Here is a 17,534-nt window from a genome sequence, read left to right as displayed (position 1 = left end):
AGAACCTTGTCTTTCACACATTATTGTCTCCCCAGCATAAACCAGTCAAGAGCCTGACCTTCTTTCATTAACCCTTTTTCTACAAACAGGTGGAGTTTAGCAGCAGGGTAAATGAATCTTAAGAGGATTCAGAGAGCAGACAATTCTCTAAAAAGAACCGTTTTCTTGTTTCCATTATTATGCCAAATGGCATCTTCCTGTTTCCTAAAGAGCTGCCTTCTCAGGTTAGACTGACCCAGTGATCTTGGAATGCCACACAATCTCCACAGGAAGAAGTGTTTATCCCAAAAGGATGAATGCACTATCTAAAACCATCAGGGTATCACTACTGTATCCATTTAGCCTATTGCTGCCACAGCCTTAAAAATTAATGAGTTCTCCAGGGAATAGACAGGCATAATGCTCAAAGCAAATGAAGCTGCTACCAACACTGTTTTCCTCTTCCCTAGAAACCACTTCAAACCAAAACAGAAGAGCAACTTTTTCCCCTCAGCTAAGTATCAGAATTCTTTCAGACAGGGAAAAAAACAAAAACAAAAACCAAACCTATGCCTGTGTGGACAGACCTTGAAATTTCCCCTCTTACCACCCAATACCACATAGCCTGACCTTGTTCCCTCTGTCATCCAAGTTCAACATGAAGAAAAACCAAGCTTCATTTTGGGGTAATGTCTGAAGTGATCTTGGTTCAAGTTTTGTGAAGATGCTAAACCTTGCTTAGAAATGGTGACCTGCATACAACTAAAAGGGATGATTACTTTCTCCAGCCCTAAAACGGATTTGATTTCTCACTTTTCCTTTTCTGTGCAGTAGTTAACAACACATCCACAGATATCACATATACATATGTATATGTGATATCAACATATAACATATACACAGAAACACAGGTCAGCAAAGGCATTTATGCAAGACCCCCTTCTTTGAGGAGCTATCTCACATAAAAAGCAACATCAGCAGAATGGAGTTCTGCTTCTGTATCACACTCTTCAAAGGTGAAAACCTGGAAGGTGCAGAGGGGGATAGGAACAATCACTATCTCACCCTTTCCAGCTCTTGCTTTTCATGGCACCACTGCACACAAAAGAGAAGCAGCTTCTTCTGCCTTCCAATCCCTATGCTTCCGCAAAACCACTCCCCACATCATCCAGTGTCTCTGAGCCTCCCAGGAAAAGGTTTAGAAATCCTCAAGCAAAATACATTAAGCATCCCAAATGATCATCAATTAACAGCTCCAAAACAATGCAATGAGGGATTAGCTCAGCAGAGGAGTCCTAAAATTTACACTGATCTAAGATCTGAGACCTGTTCTCAAACAACAGGAAATGCTTCTCTAGGGCAAACGACCAATACCATGCAAAGCACTATGACAAGCAAGCAAGGCTTTGTCTAGGCTGACATGTTAGCAGGATCTCAGATTTCTGCTCATCTCTACCTCTAGTAATTTATGAAGCATTAGCTGCTAAAATCATACAGCAACCAAGGAAGAAAATTAGCAATAACAACCAGGTAAGTGCAATGCTTGAGTTCAGTATTGCAGGAAAAGGCCTAAAAATGGCTGGCTGGATTAATGAGGCATTTTCCAGAACATGAGGATGAGGTTTCCAAATAATTGCTGTGTTCCCAGAATCAGAACGATGTCCATAGCAATCAGTTGCAGAAGAGGAATGGAAAAACTAGAGGCAAATTACTTTCATGTATCCTGTGTTGGTGGCCATCAGCTTATTTCAGCCCATGATGAAGTCCCTTACAACCAGGGAATTTCACAGCTCCTGGGGAAGAGCTGCTTTTTTCATACTTGTCAATATCACTATCAATCAGAAGCTGCTAATCTGACAGGATGTAGTGGACAAAGAGAGCAGTATTTGTATTTCCCTGGTCTGAAACCTTTGTGGCAGAAGGCTACTCAGCTCTTTCTGAGAAGAAGAGAAATACAGACCTACAGGAGCTGACACTTGGGCTGGAGAGGTGGCAGACACAGATGGACAGGGTGGAAGCCATGCACAGAGCAGCAGAGATTGGTATCAGCTGGGAAAAAAAAGGAAGAAAAGCATGTAGACACAGATGGGAAACTCTCTATTCCAAACTAGAATAAACATCCGGTTTCAAGGACAGACAATAAATTAGCTTAGAGACCTATTCTCAATTTCTGTTCCACATCAACAACTAAGGGAGTAAGCCAGATGCCTTAATAAAGCAAATTCCCAGATGACAGCAGACACTATTCCAGCTAGCTTTGGACTGCCTTCTCTTCCCAGTGTAATCAGCAATCTCATAGGCACAGCTTTACAAATCCCAGGCCATTAGACTGTGACAGAACACAGTGAAGCCAGAGTTAGCATTAGCAGGACTTTGAAGCAAGCTTGCCAAGCAAATGAAAATCTTTTTCTAAATCCTGGATACATAGACAATAAGCTCTTCTGTCTAAACACTGGAATCGGCATCATGCCTACATCAGGATCTTGCATCTGCCACCACCTTTTTGGATTTAAAAACTGCCTTTAATAGAGTTAGTAAGTTTAACATTAAAGTCATGCCCAGGGCTAACACAAAACAACACTTCTCGGTTTAAACTAATATAATGTAATCTAATCTACGCATGGATAACAGACTGAAGATTGATGTTCTGAGCTGCACAGACTACACTGCAGATAAAACATTGTTGCTTAATTGCTGGTTCATTTTTTAGCATCACTACATAACTTTAGAGCACTGAATCTCCATTGATGATCTACTGCCCACTGGCACCACACAGACCTGTGACAATGGCCAGAACTACACTTAAGATCTACAGCACTTCCAGTCAGGAGTCTGAGGGGTTACAGTGCTAGAGAGCTCATAGGAAATTCAAAGGGATGATGGTTTTCCCCAAAAATTCAAACACTCTTGTACATGATGCAAAAAAGTTTAAGAGGGATAAAAGAGCAAATGTCAGTGCCTGCTCTGGGGACAATATACATAATGTAGAAATTTGGGATGTTAGAAAATGTACATAGCATGGAGAACATTGGACATACTTGCAATAATTTACCACAAAGAACAGAACACCATCTGAAAACATGGTTTAAAGCAATAACTAAAAGGCTGAAATACAGACAGTATTTGGGCACTCAGCTCCTTGTGTCTGTTGGTGCAAGTCAGGCATCATGCAAGTATGAGAGAAGTCTTCTTCTGATTTAAAAGAAAATAGCAACTACTTTAATTATGTGACAATTCCAAATAGCCTCTGAAGTGCAAAAGCAATCATCAGCGCAATAAAATAGCCATTAAATACTTTTTAGTCACAGGATTTGTAACAATAATTCTTTAAGTTCCCAGCAGTTTCATAAGAAAGTAGTCACATCTGCAGTTTCACAGAAATTACCATGTCTGTGCCAGCATTTCATCTTACGAATGTTTGCAGGCTCCGATTTCCATGTTTAGAAGAGGAATGAAACAAGGCAACTACTTAAATTATTCCACCTCTCTGGCTTGCTATTCTGAGACTTAAGGAGCAGAAGCTTCAGTCAGGGTAATGGAATGGTGGCAGTGATCTCCACTGGCAAGGGAGGCTCTGCTCCTGAAGCAGACAGCTTCAGCCAAGCCCCAGTCTGGTAATGTACACTGTTACTGACACTGAAAATGAGGGAACAGATGTTGCTGGAGTACCAAATGGAATGCATTCTGCAAAAGAAAATAAACAAACCTAGCCATACTCAACCAGTCAAGGTACAGGAAGGAAGCAGCAAGTGTCTGCTCCTAAAAGTAAAAAGGACTCTCCAGAACCACCAGAAGAAAATGCACTGCCTAATGAATAAAATTAATTCCCTTCCCAAGAATCTCTGGATGATGCTAAGAAAAAGCATATTAACCACACATTATTTACCTGCATTAAAACACAAAACCAAACAACAACAACAAAAAAACCACAAGCCAAAAAGAAAAAAAACCCCACCAAACAACACACAACACCCCCCCCCAAAAAAAAAAAAAACAAACCAAAAAAACAAAACAAAAAAAAAACCACCCAGGAAAGTGTAATTCAGTGAACTAACAGTAAATTCAAAAGTGGTATCACATACCCAAGAATGCTTCAAATAACATCTCTGGTAAAACAAGTACTCTCTTAGGGAAGATGAATCAAGATGCCTAGCTTACTTCTCAGTGTCCTGACCTGAACATTATGACCTACATCTTGCAAGAGTAGAGAAAAATGAAACCTCAAGCCCATGTGGATTCTCACTGCCATTAGCAGGCCTGCAATGATCTGCTTTCCTTACCATTTTATGGGAGTATACGCCTGTATTTTAATTATCCCAAAATTTTGGTCAATTCCAAGACACCAGAATGAGCTGCAAAATATAAAATATGAAACACATCCAGGGAGATCCACTAGCCTGCCTTTTGGGTAGGTAGCTAATCAACAGGTAATTGTAAGAACTGGTCTCCAGAATGTGGGAAAGCTTCTGCTGTTTGAGTTGTCACCACAACTGCGTGTGACAACTGCCAACCTACAGCCTGTGGACTGCTTGTGGCAACCCAAATTTCAGAGGCCAGCTGGGGCCAGTGAGCAGGTCCAATAGGCTGTTCTGCTCTCTCAACCAAAGAAGAAACTTCTCAAGTGTTATTCTCTCCACCCCTTTAATGTTCACTTGACAACTCTCATTACACACAAGTAAAGTAAAGCTGTGGTCCAGGCAAGCTGTTGGGAGGCAGGAATGGAGCTACAAAACCCAAGGTAATTGTTGGCTTAGCCTTTTAAATCCTGCAGTGCCAAAGGACACAAAGCTTCCTATACCCCAGTGGAGCCTTCTCCTTATCTTGCAACCATGAAGTGGTCACATCCATCTAAAAATGCCTGCAATGCTGTTGGCTGCTAAAAATATCCTGCCATTGAAACAGGAAGAGAAATAAGGTAATAATTGGAATGACCTGCTTTTACAGACTGCAAGTCATCTATTATGAAAATGGTTATTATTTATAGCAACTAAGAGATAAAATTCAGAACAAATACCCTCACTGTGTAAAATTTTGAGCTTCCCCCCCCCCATGGTTTTGTTTATTCAACAATATCCAGAGGAGTTCTTTACCAAATGCGTGCATTTGTATTTTCTAACACACTCTAAAATACCATTAGAGGTTATATCACTGGTGTTATGAACAGAAAATGGTTTGCCAGTGAAGGGGAGTAGCAATTATCTAGAGTGAAAAATGAAATGTTTATCTCAGGGTGGAAACCACAAGGATTGCTATTCCCTGGACTGTGGAATTAGGGGGAAAAATACAACCTCATCTAGAAAATTATGTGTACACTGATCCAAATGAAGTCATCACCTAAATTTATCTAAGCCACCATCACTAAGAGGTGAAATCAGAAGGGAATTAAGTTAAGAGGGGAAATCAGAAGGGAACTACACTATTTATGAAACAGTAACTTAAGTAGTATGCTATAGTTTCAATAATGAAGGAAGCTGTGCATAAACCTCATATTAGTAAATACAAATGGTCCTGTTCAGTCTGTAAAAATGTGAAAGTTTCAAGTCTCTACTTATAAGAAAATCAGAAACAATACAGATAAGTCGTTTAAAAAATTAAAATTTAAATAACTGAAGGTAAACAAAGCATCCTAAATTATATTTTCTCAATAAAACCCTTGTTTAGAAAAGTTCTTCAATTTAAATTCATTCACAATTTGAAACCATATTTTCTCACAACCAGACCTAATTTGTTGTAATATGTGTTTTGACTATCTTTTGCAATGAGTTCATCAGTTGATGTGGTCCCACAGAGCAAATACTCCACTGTCAATTATTTCAGAGTGTGACATGAGAAACATAACTTAAACCTTGTGCACTATAAAGAAAATCTAAACTGCTTACTGATATTTAACAAATAATTCACCTTTTTTGAAAGATCAATTTCCTTCAAGCATCCTGTTTGTTCCTTTGCATCAATAGCTCCCACTATCAGGTGTCTACTCTTCCTTTGCCATTTATTTAACACAATTTTATATTTACAGACTAGTGCTATTCATATGCCAATTCTTCACATCTTAATAGCACTTAATATGAGTTATCTTTATCTGTACCCCTTGCATTTGAATAAAGACATCTCCAGACACACAGAATCCATGGGATCTAGGAACATGGGGATTTCTAGGCATAACTGTGATTTCAGTAAACATGTATTTCAAGAAGTAACAAATATTTATCACAGAATATTCTGAGTTGGAATGTTGGCATTTGTGCTTGGTACCAATCGATGCTGGATGGGAACTGACTGTCACCGTTAGTTTATCATCCTACTGTAAGACTTTCATACCTTCTCTCTGTGAGTTCTAATGGGCAGCTCCTCGCAGCACTGATTCCTTTTCTCTTTCTTCCCACACCGGGTGACTTCTTCCTGTCCCTAGCAGCACATACTAACCCTTACTGTCCCTATCATGAACACCTGACCCTTTCAATCCCTTAGTAGCACATAATAACCCTTTCGGTCCCTAACACGAACACCCGACCCTTTCTGTCCCTAGTAGGGCATACTAACCCTTACTGTCCCTATCATAACTGCGCGACCCTTTCTGTCCCTAGCACAACCACCTGACCCTTGCTCCTCACAGCAGCACAGCCAACTGACTCCAACTCTCCTCTCAACTAGCTGACCAACTCTTTTATAACACCCATCCTTATTGGACCATCCTTATTGGACACAGCTGTGACCTATTAAGGGCAAGGCTGTTCCTAGTCTTTGGTAATTAGTACAGCAGCTGCAACTCCTCAGGGGCAAGATTGCCTTCAGCACTATCTCTATTCTCCTACAATCCATCCTCCCATATTGGAAGGTATCCACAAGTGCCAGAGTCACTTTGCTGCACTAGTAACACAAGATACATCATTACCTGAAGAAACACCTGCAGCTGTAAATACAACGTATTCCTCTAAATTGAAAATATTCTGTTCAAACAGAATATTCTTTTCTCAGCATATACAGAACAAAGGAGTGGATATCTAAGAGGATTTTTAACCTTAACTTCTCATATTGGGTTCACAGATGAAAATGTGTATCTTTGCCAAAGTACATGTACCTCAAAGATCTTTGTGCTCTTACTACATCTCTACTTGCACTGTTAAATGGCTCCTTTCATTGTTTTATTCTCCTTTAGGTTTAAATTTGATTTCACCAACTGCTGCAATACTAATTCAAATCTAAGAGTCTGTCTACACAGGGCTAACACAGCAGAAGAGGCATTCCAAATATTCAGGCATATACATTTCCAGTTCACAGTCTGATTGCATAAGGGCCATGTGTGCATGGAAAATAAGCTTGGTATGCTAATGTTTGTGAATTTCCATATGTAGATTAGCCCTCAATTTCCCAATTAAAGAAATCCATCTCCCACATCTCTTGGGGTCACATAGGAATAAGAGACAGCATTTGATAATTGCCTACTAACAAATAGAATCATATTTTGCAAGATTCCTTCTGCATTTATTGTTTTTTATAAGAACTGTATAATGAAGATGAAAGGAAATATTAGGCAGAGATAAAATTCTTCCACTTTTTGAAATGGAAATATCTAAGTCCACTGGACTTGCCCACTAAAATACTTAGTGATTTTTTTTTTTTCCCAGAGCAGTGATCAATCATTTATTTGCCAAGAATTGTGTTGGGTTTCTATTTAACATTGTGGTTACAACTGTAGAAAGTATTTCAGGACATGACATGCAGCATTACTGTCCTGGCCTCTCAACTTTCAACCTGTTCCCTACTGACAGGAGCCTGCACTGCAAAAGGGCTCAGTGATTAAAAAAAAGTTCTGCAAGGGTATGCAAATCATTCATATGAGATTTTTGCATATTTAATTACATCAAGGACTTCATGACCTTTGTGAACTGCAGGTTTCAAAGAGCCTTCTGCCAGTGAACCAACAGCTTTGGAACACACAGCTTCCAAGCAGAGACTCCTTTGGAACCAGTTATGTTATACAGATTACACCATCCATTTCCTCGATTTCCAAGCCATTCTGGAAACAAAGTCATTCAGAACTGATAGGTGCAGATCACAGGTCCATCAGGATAAATTAAATGTCTTCCTCTAATGTCGAGTGCTTCAATTCACACTCACTTGTAGGAAAAAAAACCCTAATTGCTCCATAGTTGTAATAATGCAACTGACCAGAAACAAACATATCTACACAGCTCCTGAAAGCAGTTTCTAACCCACTATTAAGTTTCTTCAGTACAAAAACTTCTTGCAAAGTCAAGGGCATCCAATTGTCCTTCAGACATACAGTTTCAGACTAGACTACAGTCACATCTTATGCTGTCAATGTCTGCTAGGAACTCTAGCCTCCATCAGCTTCTTTAAGGAACATTCTTATCTTGCACAAAACTGCTGCCTTCAGAGTCCTGGGTGCTCATCAGCACTTCCAATGAAACCTGATCTGTAGATAATCAAGGGGCAGAACGATTCTAGCAGTACACAGACTACAACATTGGAATGATTTTTAAAAAGCAGTGTAATTAAGACTAGCTGTGTCATAGCTTATGCAGTTTGATGAAGCAGTGTATCTACACAGACATCAGTTTAGATGGTGACATGTTAGCTGTGGGTGTGGCAGTGGACAACACTAGCAAGGTGCAGGCTCTGCACACTGCAGTGACTGGTAACTTCTCAATGAAGCTTTCAAAACCTGCCTGAAGCTCTGGCCTATATAGAGGTAACAAGTTTGCATACACAAGATTACAAAGACAGTCATCAACCTAAACAAATACATGTACATAAAACATATTACATGTAGTTTTCACTCTTGCTGGCACTCACTGCTGTTTGAGCCTGGCCTCGCATATTTAATTATTTTCTAAAGATGATCTAAGTGGCTTTATTATATACTGCAATAACAAAAGTTATTTATCTGATGATAGATAAGGCAGGTCACAATCTCCCTGTAACTTAAGCAAGTTGCTTATACTCGAAGGGCGAGTTTGTGTCAAAAATGATTTCCTGTTAGCACATGCACTTGTGTCCACAGGACAGAATTGGTATAAAAATACAGAAAGTTGCACTGTCTAGCTGTTACATCCCTACACACAGAAGTAAAACACAGAATGAAACAAAATATGATACTGAATTTGAAAACAAACAAGAAATAAAATTTTTATGCTAGACATCCAGCTCCTGCAAATACTAAATATTTTTGGCAGCTACTCATGACCTTAAACCAGGGTTACCAGAGGGATACTTTCTATTACATCCATCTCCTAGAGCTGCAAACAAGGATCTGAGCCCTACTGAAACAAGTTAGGAAAGACTGCTCCTGCCCCAAAGAGGTTAGGAGTCAGGTTACATGCAGTGAGTCACTAAACAAGGAAGGACTAAGTAAAAAAGACACAAACCAATAACTTACGACTTACTGGCTGGTCACAGATCAGGACTCTTACAACACAGGAGCTTGGATCTGATTTCTAATATGTGAATTATTACCATACTAGCTCTTTAAAGTTGCTCAAAATCACAGGACAGTCTGGTTCTGGGTAGAATCAAGGCAGTTTTAATTCTGGGTAGAATTAAGAGAGGAGTCTGAAAATAACATGAGCTCCATCATGAAATAAAAAATACTGTGATGTTCCAGAGATGTTCAAAACCTTTGCCTTTCTTGACTACCATATAGCTTGCTCTCTCTGTGGTAGCATGGATACATGCAGCACACAAATACTCTGCATCTTTGCTGGCCTTACTCTGCTAAAGATGCTTTAGTGCAAATCAGTCCTTCAGTTCTTAAATTTCATTTGCATGTTCTCTTTGCAAGGAAGTCTCAAATATTCTTTAAAGTAGAAACACATAATCTCTGGAATTTCAAGATAAACTCTCTAAGCATCAGTTTAAACCAAGAAGATGGCCCTATCATAGGTTGAATCTTGGGTCACACCACTCACATGCTCCTGTGGCCTACACAGTTTTTACACAGGGTAAGCAGGAAACTGAAAATGAACTGTGAGAGCAAAGTTCTCAGTTATGGGCTTCTGTTGTGCACCTTTTGAAAATCTACAAGTCAGAAAGACTCTTCTGCAAAAGCCTACACACCTCTAGTCTCCACTGCCTCTTCTGCCTTTGGACTCAACATTCCACAGGAGAGATCAACCAGCCAAATCTAGCCAAACTCCCTGCCTTTCAGAAAGGGCTGGCTTACGGGCAATTGTGAGGGAAAGCCAAGCAAGTGAAATTCTTCAGTGCAGTTGGTTAGGCAAATCTACTCATTTTATTCATGAAACAGAAATTTCCTAATTGTACATTACTTCACTCTCTTTGTTGAACAAATTTAACTTCCCTGTCTCATCTCTTTTGTTGACAAGCTCAAACCATGGCTGACCTTTTTAGACAGAGGCAGAGAGAAGATTTTTTTTTTTTTAATTGTGCTGCAAATCAGTATAATTGCTCCTGCTGCAGCAACATCTGCCTTTCCAGATACAGAGAAAGCAGAAACTGGAAAGCATCCTGCTACATAAGGGAATTCTGAGATCCAGAAAACAAAAGAAATACTTGTAAAAAGTTCCCTGATCTTTCCCCCACCCCATGTTTGTTTTTAAAGTATAAACCATGTAACAGGAAAAAAAAAACCACATAACAGAAAACAGCTCTTCCATTTCAAACCAGTTTAGGCACTTAAAAGCTGTATGTGTTTATTTGCAATTTGTGCTTTATACTTAATCAATATTAATACCAAAAGATGCATGCTATAATTGTTCAGATTTGCATTCTTTTTGTGCATTCTGCCATTTATCACACTAAATCATAACAAAATTGATGGTTTTGCTATTTAAAGGCTCTTGTTCTAGTTTTACATATCTGACATCCAGTTGGCAACTATTTCTGCAGTGGAGTGACAAACATTTTAAAACCCTTAAACCATAATACTGCTAAATAAGAAGTAAAAAAACCTAACAAACCAAGGACACAATCCTACAAAGAATAATGCCTGCTCAATTATAACAAAAGGAATAAAACAACCAAACATGATGTGCTTACCTTTCTGCACATATCTACTGAGAACGTTTGGACTCATTATATGCAAATGTAGAGTAAGAGTTCTCCAGTCCATTTCATCCACATTCAAGTCAATTGGCTGAATCTTCTCTCTCAATGGGCAGATATTGAGCCCCTGAACTATCATTGGCTTCAAATGTACAACATTAACTCAAATATATCAATGACAACATCACTACATTCAAAATCAGTACATTCTACTACTCCAAAGGAATAAACTGGAAGTAGAGCAAGCAGCGAGAAAATTTACTTCGGCTATCCCACACAGTAAAATTCAGCACCCTTGTCATGCACCATACAACTTGTGCTAAAATCAACATGAGCTCTGGATCTGTCTGAGATTTGAACTTGAACTGCACAATTTATGCAACAAGGAAGTTATCTCAAACTGACTAATAAAACATTGTGATCAAATTAAAAATTGCTTCCTCAGTATATGCAACGTTTTGGAAGAAAAAAAAAAAAAAGAGGGTAATGGAGCCACATTTCTTCTGAATCTGTGATTTGTTGCTCTAACACAAATACATATCCTGACCACCAGCTGTAAATCGTTGCCAATCAGGTGGCAGCCAGCGGAGCTGGATCCGAACCTCGGCAACTTTGTAAATAACACTACCTTTTGCAATACAAAAGGTTTAGCCTACTAAATTAGTTTTTCCTTTCTCACGTAACAATCCCAGTCTCACCAAAATGTAATTGCACAACAAGATAACCGTATGTGAAGTTTGAAGGAAAAAAAATATCTTAACTGCAAAAAAGCTCACAGGGCACACGTGAATGCTGTTCCGTTCCACCCATAACTCTACCAAAATCCAGCTGCACAGGACTCCAGGTTCCCACCACTTTATTGCCTACACAGACAGCTGTCCTGCTCTCAGCACTGCCATCTAGGAGAGAGATGGCCCGTACCGCGGGCCGCCTGGAACATCAGCTCCCAGGCAGCAGCATTCCCGGAAAGCATCGCAAAGCTGTTGCTGCTGCTGCTAAAATTTTAACTGCAGCCGACAGTTAACAACCGGCTGTGCCAGTTCGAAAGCAGCCTTCCCCAAATCCCCCAGCCCTTCCCAAGCGAGGTCCGCTAGGCACATACACTGGCATCTGCTCCGCGTATCTCGGCGTTCTGTGGCGGAGGAAAAGCCCAGCCTTGTGCGCGCCGCCGCCGTGCCCGCGCCCTGCGGGCGCGGAGCGGACGCCCCGGGGGTGCGAGCGGCGCCGGAGGAGCCGGGCTGCGGCCGCCTCAGCGCTCCGCGGGCGGCTGCGCGGACACCGCGGGAGCGGCAAGGCACCGCCGGCTGCTCCCCTCGGCCCCAGACCCTCGCCCGGCAGCCTCACCGCGCACCGGCAGGGCTGATGCCACCCGCCGACCTCCAAGCCCCGTCCTTGCCCAGGGGACCAGGCTGCCGCTGTTGCATCTCTCTGCGTGCAGCAGGACGAAACGGGAAACGGCTGCAAGAAAAGCCAAGCAAGGGATGTGTCCTGCCCGCCGCCTCCGCCACCGGCCGGAGGCACAGCCCCCGGCGTGTAGCCGCCCCCCCGCAGCCCCGGGAGCGGCCACCGCAGCACGGCACAGCCTCGCCTTACCTCTCCGCCCCGGCTCCGGGGATGCGCCGCAGCTGCTGCCGTGCCCTCCTCCACCTGCGCCGTCCCTCCCAGCGGCGCTCAGGTGCGGAGGGAGCACAGAGGCAGCTCTGCGGCACGGTGGGGGTAGCGGGCTCTCCCCCGCCGAGCCCCCGGCCCCGCTGCACCAGAGCCCCACTCCCGCCGTCGGCAGCCGCCCGCTCCCCTCCCCTGCCGGTACCGAACGCCAGCCCACCTCAGCCCGCTGCGGGGCCGCCCCCCCGCCCGAAAGCGTGCAACTTGCCCTGAGCCTCCCCTCGAAAGCCTCCTCGCGCTGCGCTTGGTGCCGGCACTACGGAGCGCCCCTCAGCCTGAGAAAGTTCCCCGGTCCTGCGGAGAGCCGAGGGGACACGCTGCCCCACGTACTCCCCACCATTGACATCCCCCGGGCTCGCCTCCCTCCGCTGCCCCGGCAGACACGTACAGGCAGCCCCCACAGCGCCGGGGATACGGACCCTAGGCCCAGCGCTCGCCAGACAAGGCAGCCGCCGCCCCCCTCCCCGTCGCCTCTGGGTGCGTGTGTGGGGAGGGGGGGAACAGGTGACGAGCGACAGGAAAGAGCCGCTTACCCCCCCCACCCCCCCCCCTCAGCGGGAAGGTCTGTGATCCAACACCGTTCCCGCCTTCCCCCCACCCCGTCTCTGCAGATGCCCCCGGGAAGGGCTGCGAGGCTGGCAGCCGACAACAGCCGCCCCCTCCCCCGGAAAAGCTGTTCTGCCTCCTTCTCCCTCGCTCGCCTTCTTTTCAGCTCGGCCGCTTGACTGACAGAGAGCCTTCCAGCGGCCGCCCACGCGCGCTCCCGTTTCCCCTCAGTCGGAGAGGGAGATGGCGAAGGAGAACGCATGAATGAAACAGCCAGGCAGCGAGCGGGAGCAGCCGGCCCGGCCCCCGAGAGCGCCGGGGCCGCTGCCGCAGTGATGCCTGGGGGCGGCGGGCTCGGCTGGCCGGCTTAGGTGGGCTGTGGGCAGCCCCCGGCCCCGCTGTGGGCTCCTGAGAAGAGGGGAGCTGGCGGCTGCTGACTGCCAGCGGCATCCCCGGCATCTCTGCTCAGAGGGGGCTGAAAGGCCGCTTGAAGACGCTGCGATGCCTCTGCTGGGTTTGTTCCCACAGGGCAGAAGGTGTAAGGTTGATGTCCTCTTGAGCTAGAGACAAGACGGTAGCCTTAGAGATGCCTCAGCAACTGGTTAGTTCCTCATTTATAAACCCACTTTGCTCCACCAAAGGCAACTCATTTTGTACTCATAAAAACACAGCACCTAATACCTGAATTAGGACTACTGTCCAGAAGTAATAGGAGGGAGGAAACAATCTCAAAATTCATTTAAAGCCCACTTGGTTTTCCCAGTGATTAGTTGGTACTGTGGGGTAGCCTTGTAATCCTTTTTTCCCTCAGATCAATTGTCCCAAAAATGCTTGTGACTTGTTAAACACACACTTCACAATCTCTGGCTGGAGAGTAGAGGTTGTCCCAGTGCTTTGGCTGTGACTATTGTTAACTTTGTTTTGTGGTGTTAGTTTTAGTAGCCTTACTGCACAAATGATTAAATGTTCAGGTAGTGGGGACCTACAAAGTAAGTGGTTACCTCACTATCCATTCACTGAAAATTAGTAATTCCTTTAACTAATATTTTATGTATTTTCTTGATTTTATTCACTGAAATTCTTGATTTGAACATCCAAAAATATTTATTTCTTTACATCTCATACAATTTAAATTTAAAGGAACATTTTCTACTTCTGAATATGCATGGAAAATTTTATTATATGCTGGTATATACATTGCATGCTGCACTCGAGACATATCTGCATTTGCAGTTACATAATCATAAACATGGGGCTTCATCCCATTAATCTAGAATCACATTCTGAGCTGTTTTAAACCAATATGCCTCCACAAATTTAATGCTTGCCATAAAATTTATATCAGCTAAAATTTTAGCTTCTGAATTAAAAAAAAAAAAGCTGATTTGATTTCTGTGGAGAGAAGTGTCTAAGGAACTTAATTTTTAAAATTTTGTGTTCCTGAAAACTGAGTGGACAATAAAGCACTGTCAAATCTTTTGTTATAGAACAATGAATGTATCATTATAAGATAAGGCAGTGCAATCCTTCATGTATTTGGTCTAAGGGATGCATAAGTAGCTAGAGAACAAAAAGGAAGAATCCTGAAATGACACATGTATTGTAAAATGCAGGTGAACCCAATGGGAAGAATGATGATGTCCGACTCCATTTCAGAAGGCTGAATGATTTCTTTATTATAACTATGCTAAAATACATTAATATACTATATAAAGGAGGATATTAAAACTACATGCTACTTTCTCTAACTACCATATCTAACCACTAACAACTCGTGACCCTGTTCGCCAGAGTCCAGACACAGGTGGATCCAATTGGCCACCAGACTCAAACAATTCTCACCAGAATCCAATCAAGCAATCACCCCAGGTAAGCAATTCTCCAAGTACATTCCACATGAGAAAAACAAGGAGCCAAAATAGAAATTGTTTTCTCTTTCTTTCTCTCTGTGCACCTTTATGAAAAATCCTGAGAGAGAGATAGAAATGTGCTGCCACACACATGTCTTCTAGATAATTACACAAAGAGATGTTAAAGCATATAAGAAGCTGGCTATAAATACAGTAATAACATATTATGAATAATGCCTAGTATAAAATCAGTAAATTCACATCATGTAATCAATATACCAGTGGTTACCATCTTAGGAATTTAGATCACACCTTTCTAAACAGCCATGTACCTGTGACAGCAAAATAAAACAAAGGAAAACTCTAAACCAGCTTACAATCAGTAACAGGTATAATGTAGAATCATCACTGACTCTTCTGTGTTATCTATGGAAGATAAAACAAGCACAGATTGTAAGGAGTAATAAAATCTTTGACAAAATCAAGAGTGAATACACTGTATCTTCTTTACCCACAAACAGGTGTTTGTCAGTGTTTCATCACAGCTGTTTTAGTCAGAGTCATCTCTTAAAATAAAACAACTATATATTTTACAATGTAGAAAAGTAATATTTAATTGTCTTAGATTGCAATGCAAGATGTAACCAGAAGTACGTATTTTATCATCAGCTGTTAAAACCAGGTGGGGCAGTGTTCTTTATCTCCTCGACAACTCATCCTCTGACCAGCAGATATCTTCTGTTAATGGGCCATTGAGTCTCACTGCATGGCTGATAAAATTACATCATCCCATTGTGAGATGCTCCACCCAGGGGTAGGAGCCAAGCATTCCTACCTGGATATAATCTGGGGTTTGGAACACCAGCGAGCTTTTTTTCACTGGATTCCCAGAGGAAGACCAGACCCTTCTATGCCATCACTGGACCTTCAGAGAAAAACTACACCCTTCTACAGGATCACTGCTTCAATAGAACCACATTTATCACTCCAGGAGAATTGCAGCCACCATTTATTCAGACTGCTACCTGTGGGTCAGGGTGTTAGGTTGTATTCTGACTTTGTCTGCTTCAGCAGTAAAATTTTTTTTCATGAGCTAATTATTTCTAAACTTTAAAGAACTGCTGCAGATAAAATTTAAGTCTTAGTTAAGTACTTAAATTAATTGCTGCAAATAATCTTGGGAGAAGAGGAAAGCTGCAGGCACGCGGGGGAGTGGAGCCGTGTGCGGTCCTGCTGGGCGAGATGTGAGTGCGTGCAGCCGTGGCCAAGATGTTGGGCCTGGGGCTGGTGGCCAGGGATGTGGCGGTGGATGTGCTGCCCTACTTTGACCAGGGATACAAGGCACTGGTGGAGGAGGAGACATGGCAGACTGGCCGACCAAGAACTACCTCAGCTACCTGCCCATGCATGACTATAGTGTCTTCGAGACCAAGATCATGCAGACTGAGTTTGAGCGCCTGGTGGCCCGGCAGCCCCTGGAACTACTCAGTATGAAGAGGTACGAGCTGCCCGCCCCGTCCTCTGGGCAGAAGAACGACATCACGGCATGGCAGGAGTGTGTGAACAATTCCATGGCACAGCTGGAGCACCAGGCTGTGCGTATCAAGAACCTGGAGCTCATGTCCCAGCATGACTGCAACGTCTGGACGTTGTACAATGAGCATCTAGTTCATATGATAGAACAAGCCCAGAAAGAGCTTCAGAAATTGAAGAAAAAGAGTCAAGACCTGAACTGTCAGGGGAAGAACATGCAGCTCACAGCTGGGGCTAAGCTGCGTGAGATGGAATCCACGTGGGTCTCTCTTGTCAGTAAAAATAATGAGATTGAAGGAACTATTGTGCAGTTGGAAAATGAAATTTCAAAAAATCAAGCAGTAGCATGGGGAAGCAAAAAAGGAGAAGACTTTCAGTAACTTAATCCTGACTCATCTTAGTGCAGCATGTGATAAAAACTACAAACCAGACACTTTGGAGATGCTATGTCTGTAGACACCTCTAGCTGGACTTGTGTGAGGTGGTAAAAGGGTATTTCTGTAGTTTCTTTTCTTTGTGTTAAATTCGTGTAGATCGCATCTTCGGGGTCACCACATGTTGGAATAAATCTGCCGAGAATCCATTTTCTTCATGCAGAAAGCCAATTCTTTATTCACAAAGCTCATAATATTTGTAGGAAATATCAGAAGGCACTGTGTTAAACCTAATTGGTCAACAATATGGTGAAACTCAGTTCATTGGTCAGTAAGTGCTATTGTATATGTGTCGTGGTTTGACATGGAAGTGAATTTTTTCAGGAAGTTTGTAGTCAAACCAATCAGTGGTCAGGTTTGGATATTGGCATTTGGACTGACCACTGAAGGCATGGACACGCCTCTGAGAACACAGCGGGTTAAAAGCAAGAACTCCCAGGAGAACTGTCTCTTTGGTTCCGGTCAGAGTGCAGTGCCGACCTCCCCTGTCGGGCCACAG

The 17,534-nt window shown here is 42.8% G+C and overlaps 2 protein-coding genes across 7 annotated transcripts in view; one reads left to right on the top strand and one right to left on the bottom strand.

Moving 5' to 3' along the window:
• PTPN5 (protein tyrosine phosphatase non-receptor type 5) overlaps nucleotides 1-12,682 on the bottom strand; it is an 85,595-nt gene extending 72,913 nt beyond the window's left edge. For 3 of the 6 annotated variants that reach the window (XM_053980956.1, XM_053980961.1, XM_053980960.1), the window contains exons 1-2: nucleotides 12,601-12,654; nucleotides 1,944-2,028 (exon numbers count right to left, since the gene is read on the bottom strand). The gene's annotated coding sequence lies outside the window, so the exon portion shown is untranslated. Of the gene's footprint in view, nucleotides 1-1,044; nucleotides 1,163-1,943; nucleotides 2,029-12,351; nucleotides 12,410-12,600 lie in introns of those variants that run through there. The other 3 variants (XM_053980957.1, XM_053980958.1, XM_053980959.1) reach the window with 3 other exon arrangements.
• A 3,655-nt stretch (nucleotides 12,683-16,337) lies between these two features.
• On the top strand, nucleotides 16,338-17,125 carry LOC128809202 (pre-mRNA-splicing factor SPF27-like). Its single transcript, XM_053980982.1, is given in 2 exon segments — nucleotides 16,338-16,437; nucleotides 16,440-17,125. Coding segments are annotated over 2 exon segments (642 nt in total). The 3' UTR covers nucleotides 16,982-17,125.
• The last annotated feature ends 409 nt before the right edge of the window (nucleotides 17,126-17,534 follow it).

Source organism: Vidua macroura, chromosome 6, assembly GCF_024509145.1.
Source record: "Vidua macroura isolate BioBank_ID:100142 chromosome 6, ASM2450914v1, whole genome shotgun sequence".
Lineage (NCBI taxonomy): Eukaryota > Metazoa > Chordata > Aves > Passeriformes > Viduidae > Vidua > Vidua macroura.
This window is presented reverse-complemented; position numbering and strand designations above follow the sequence as displayed.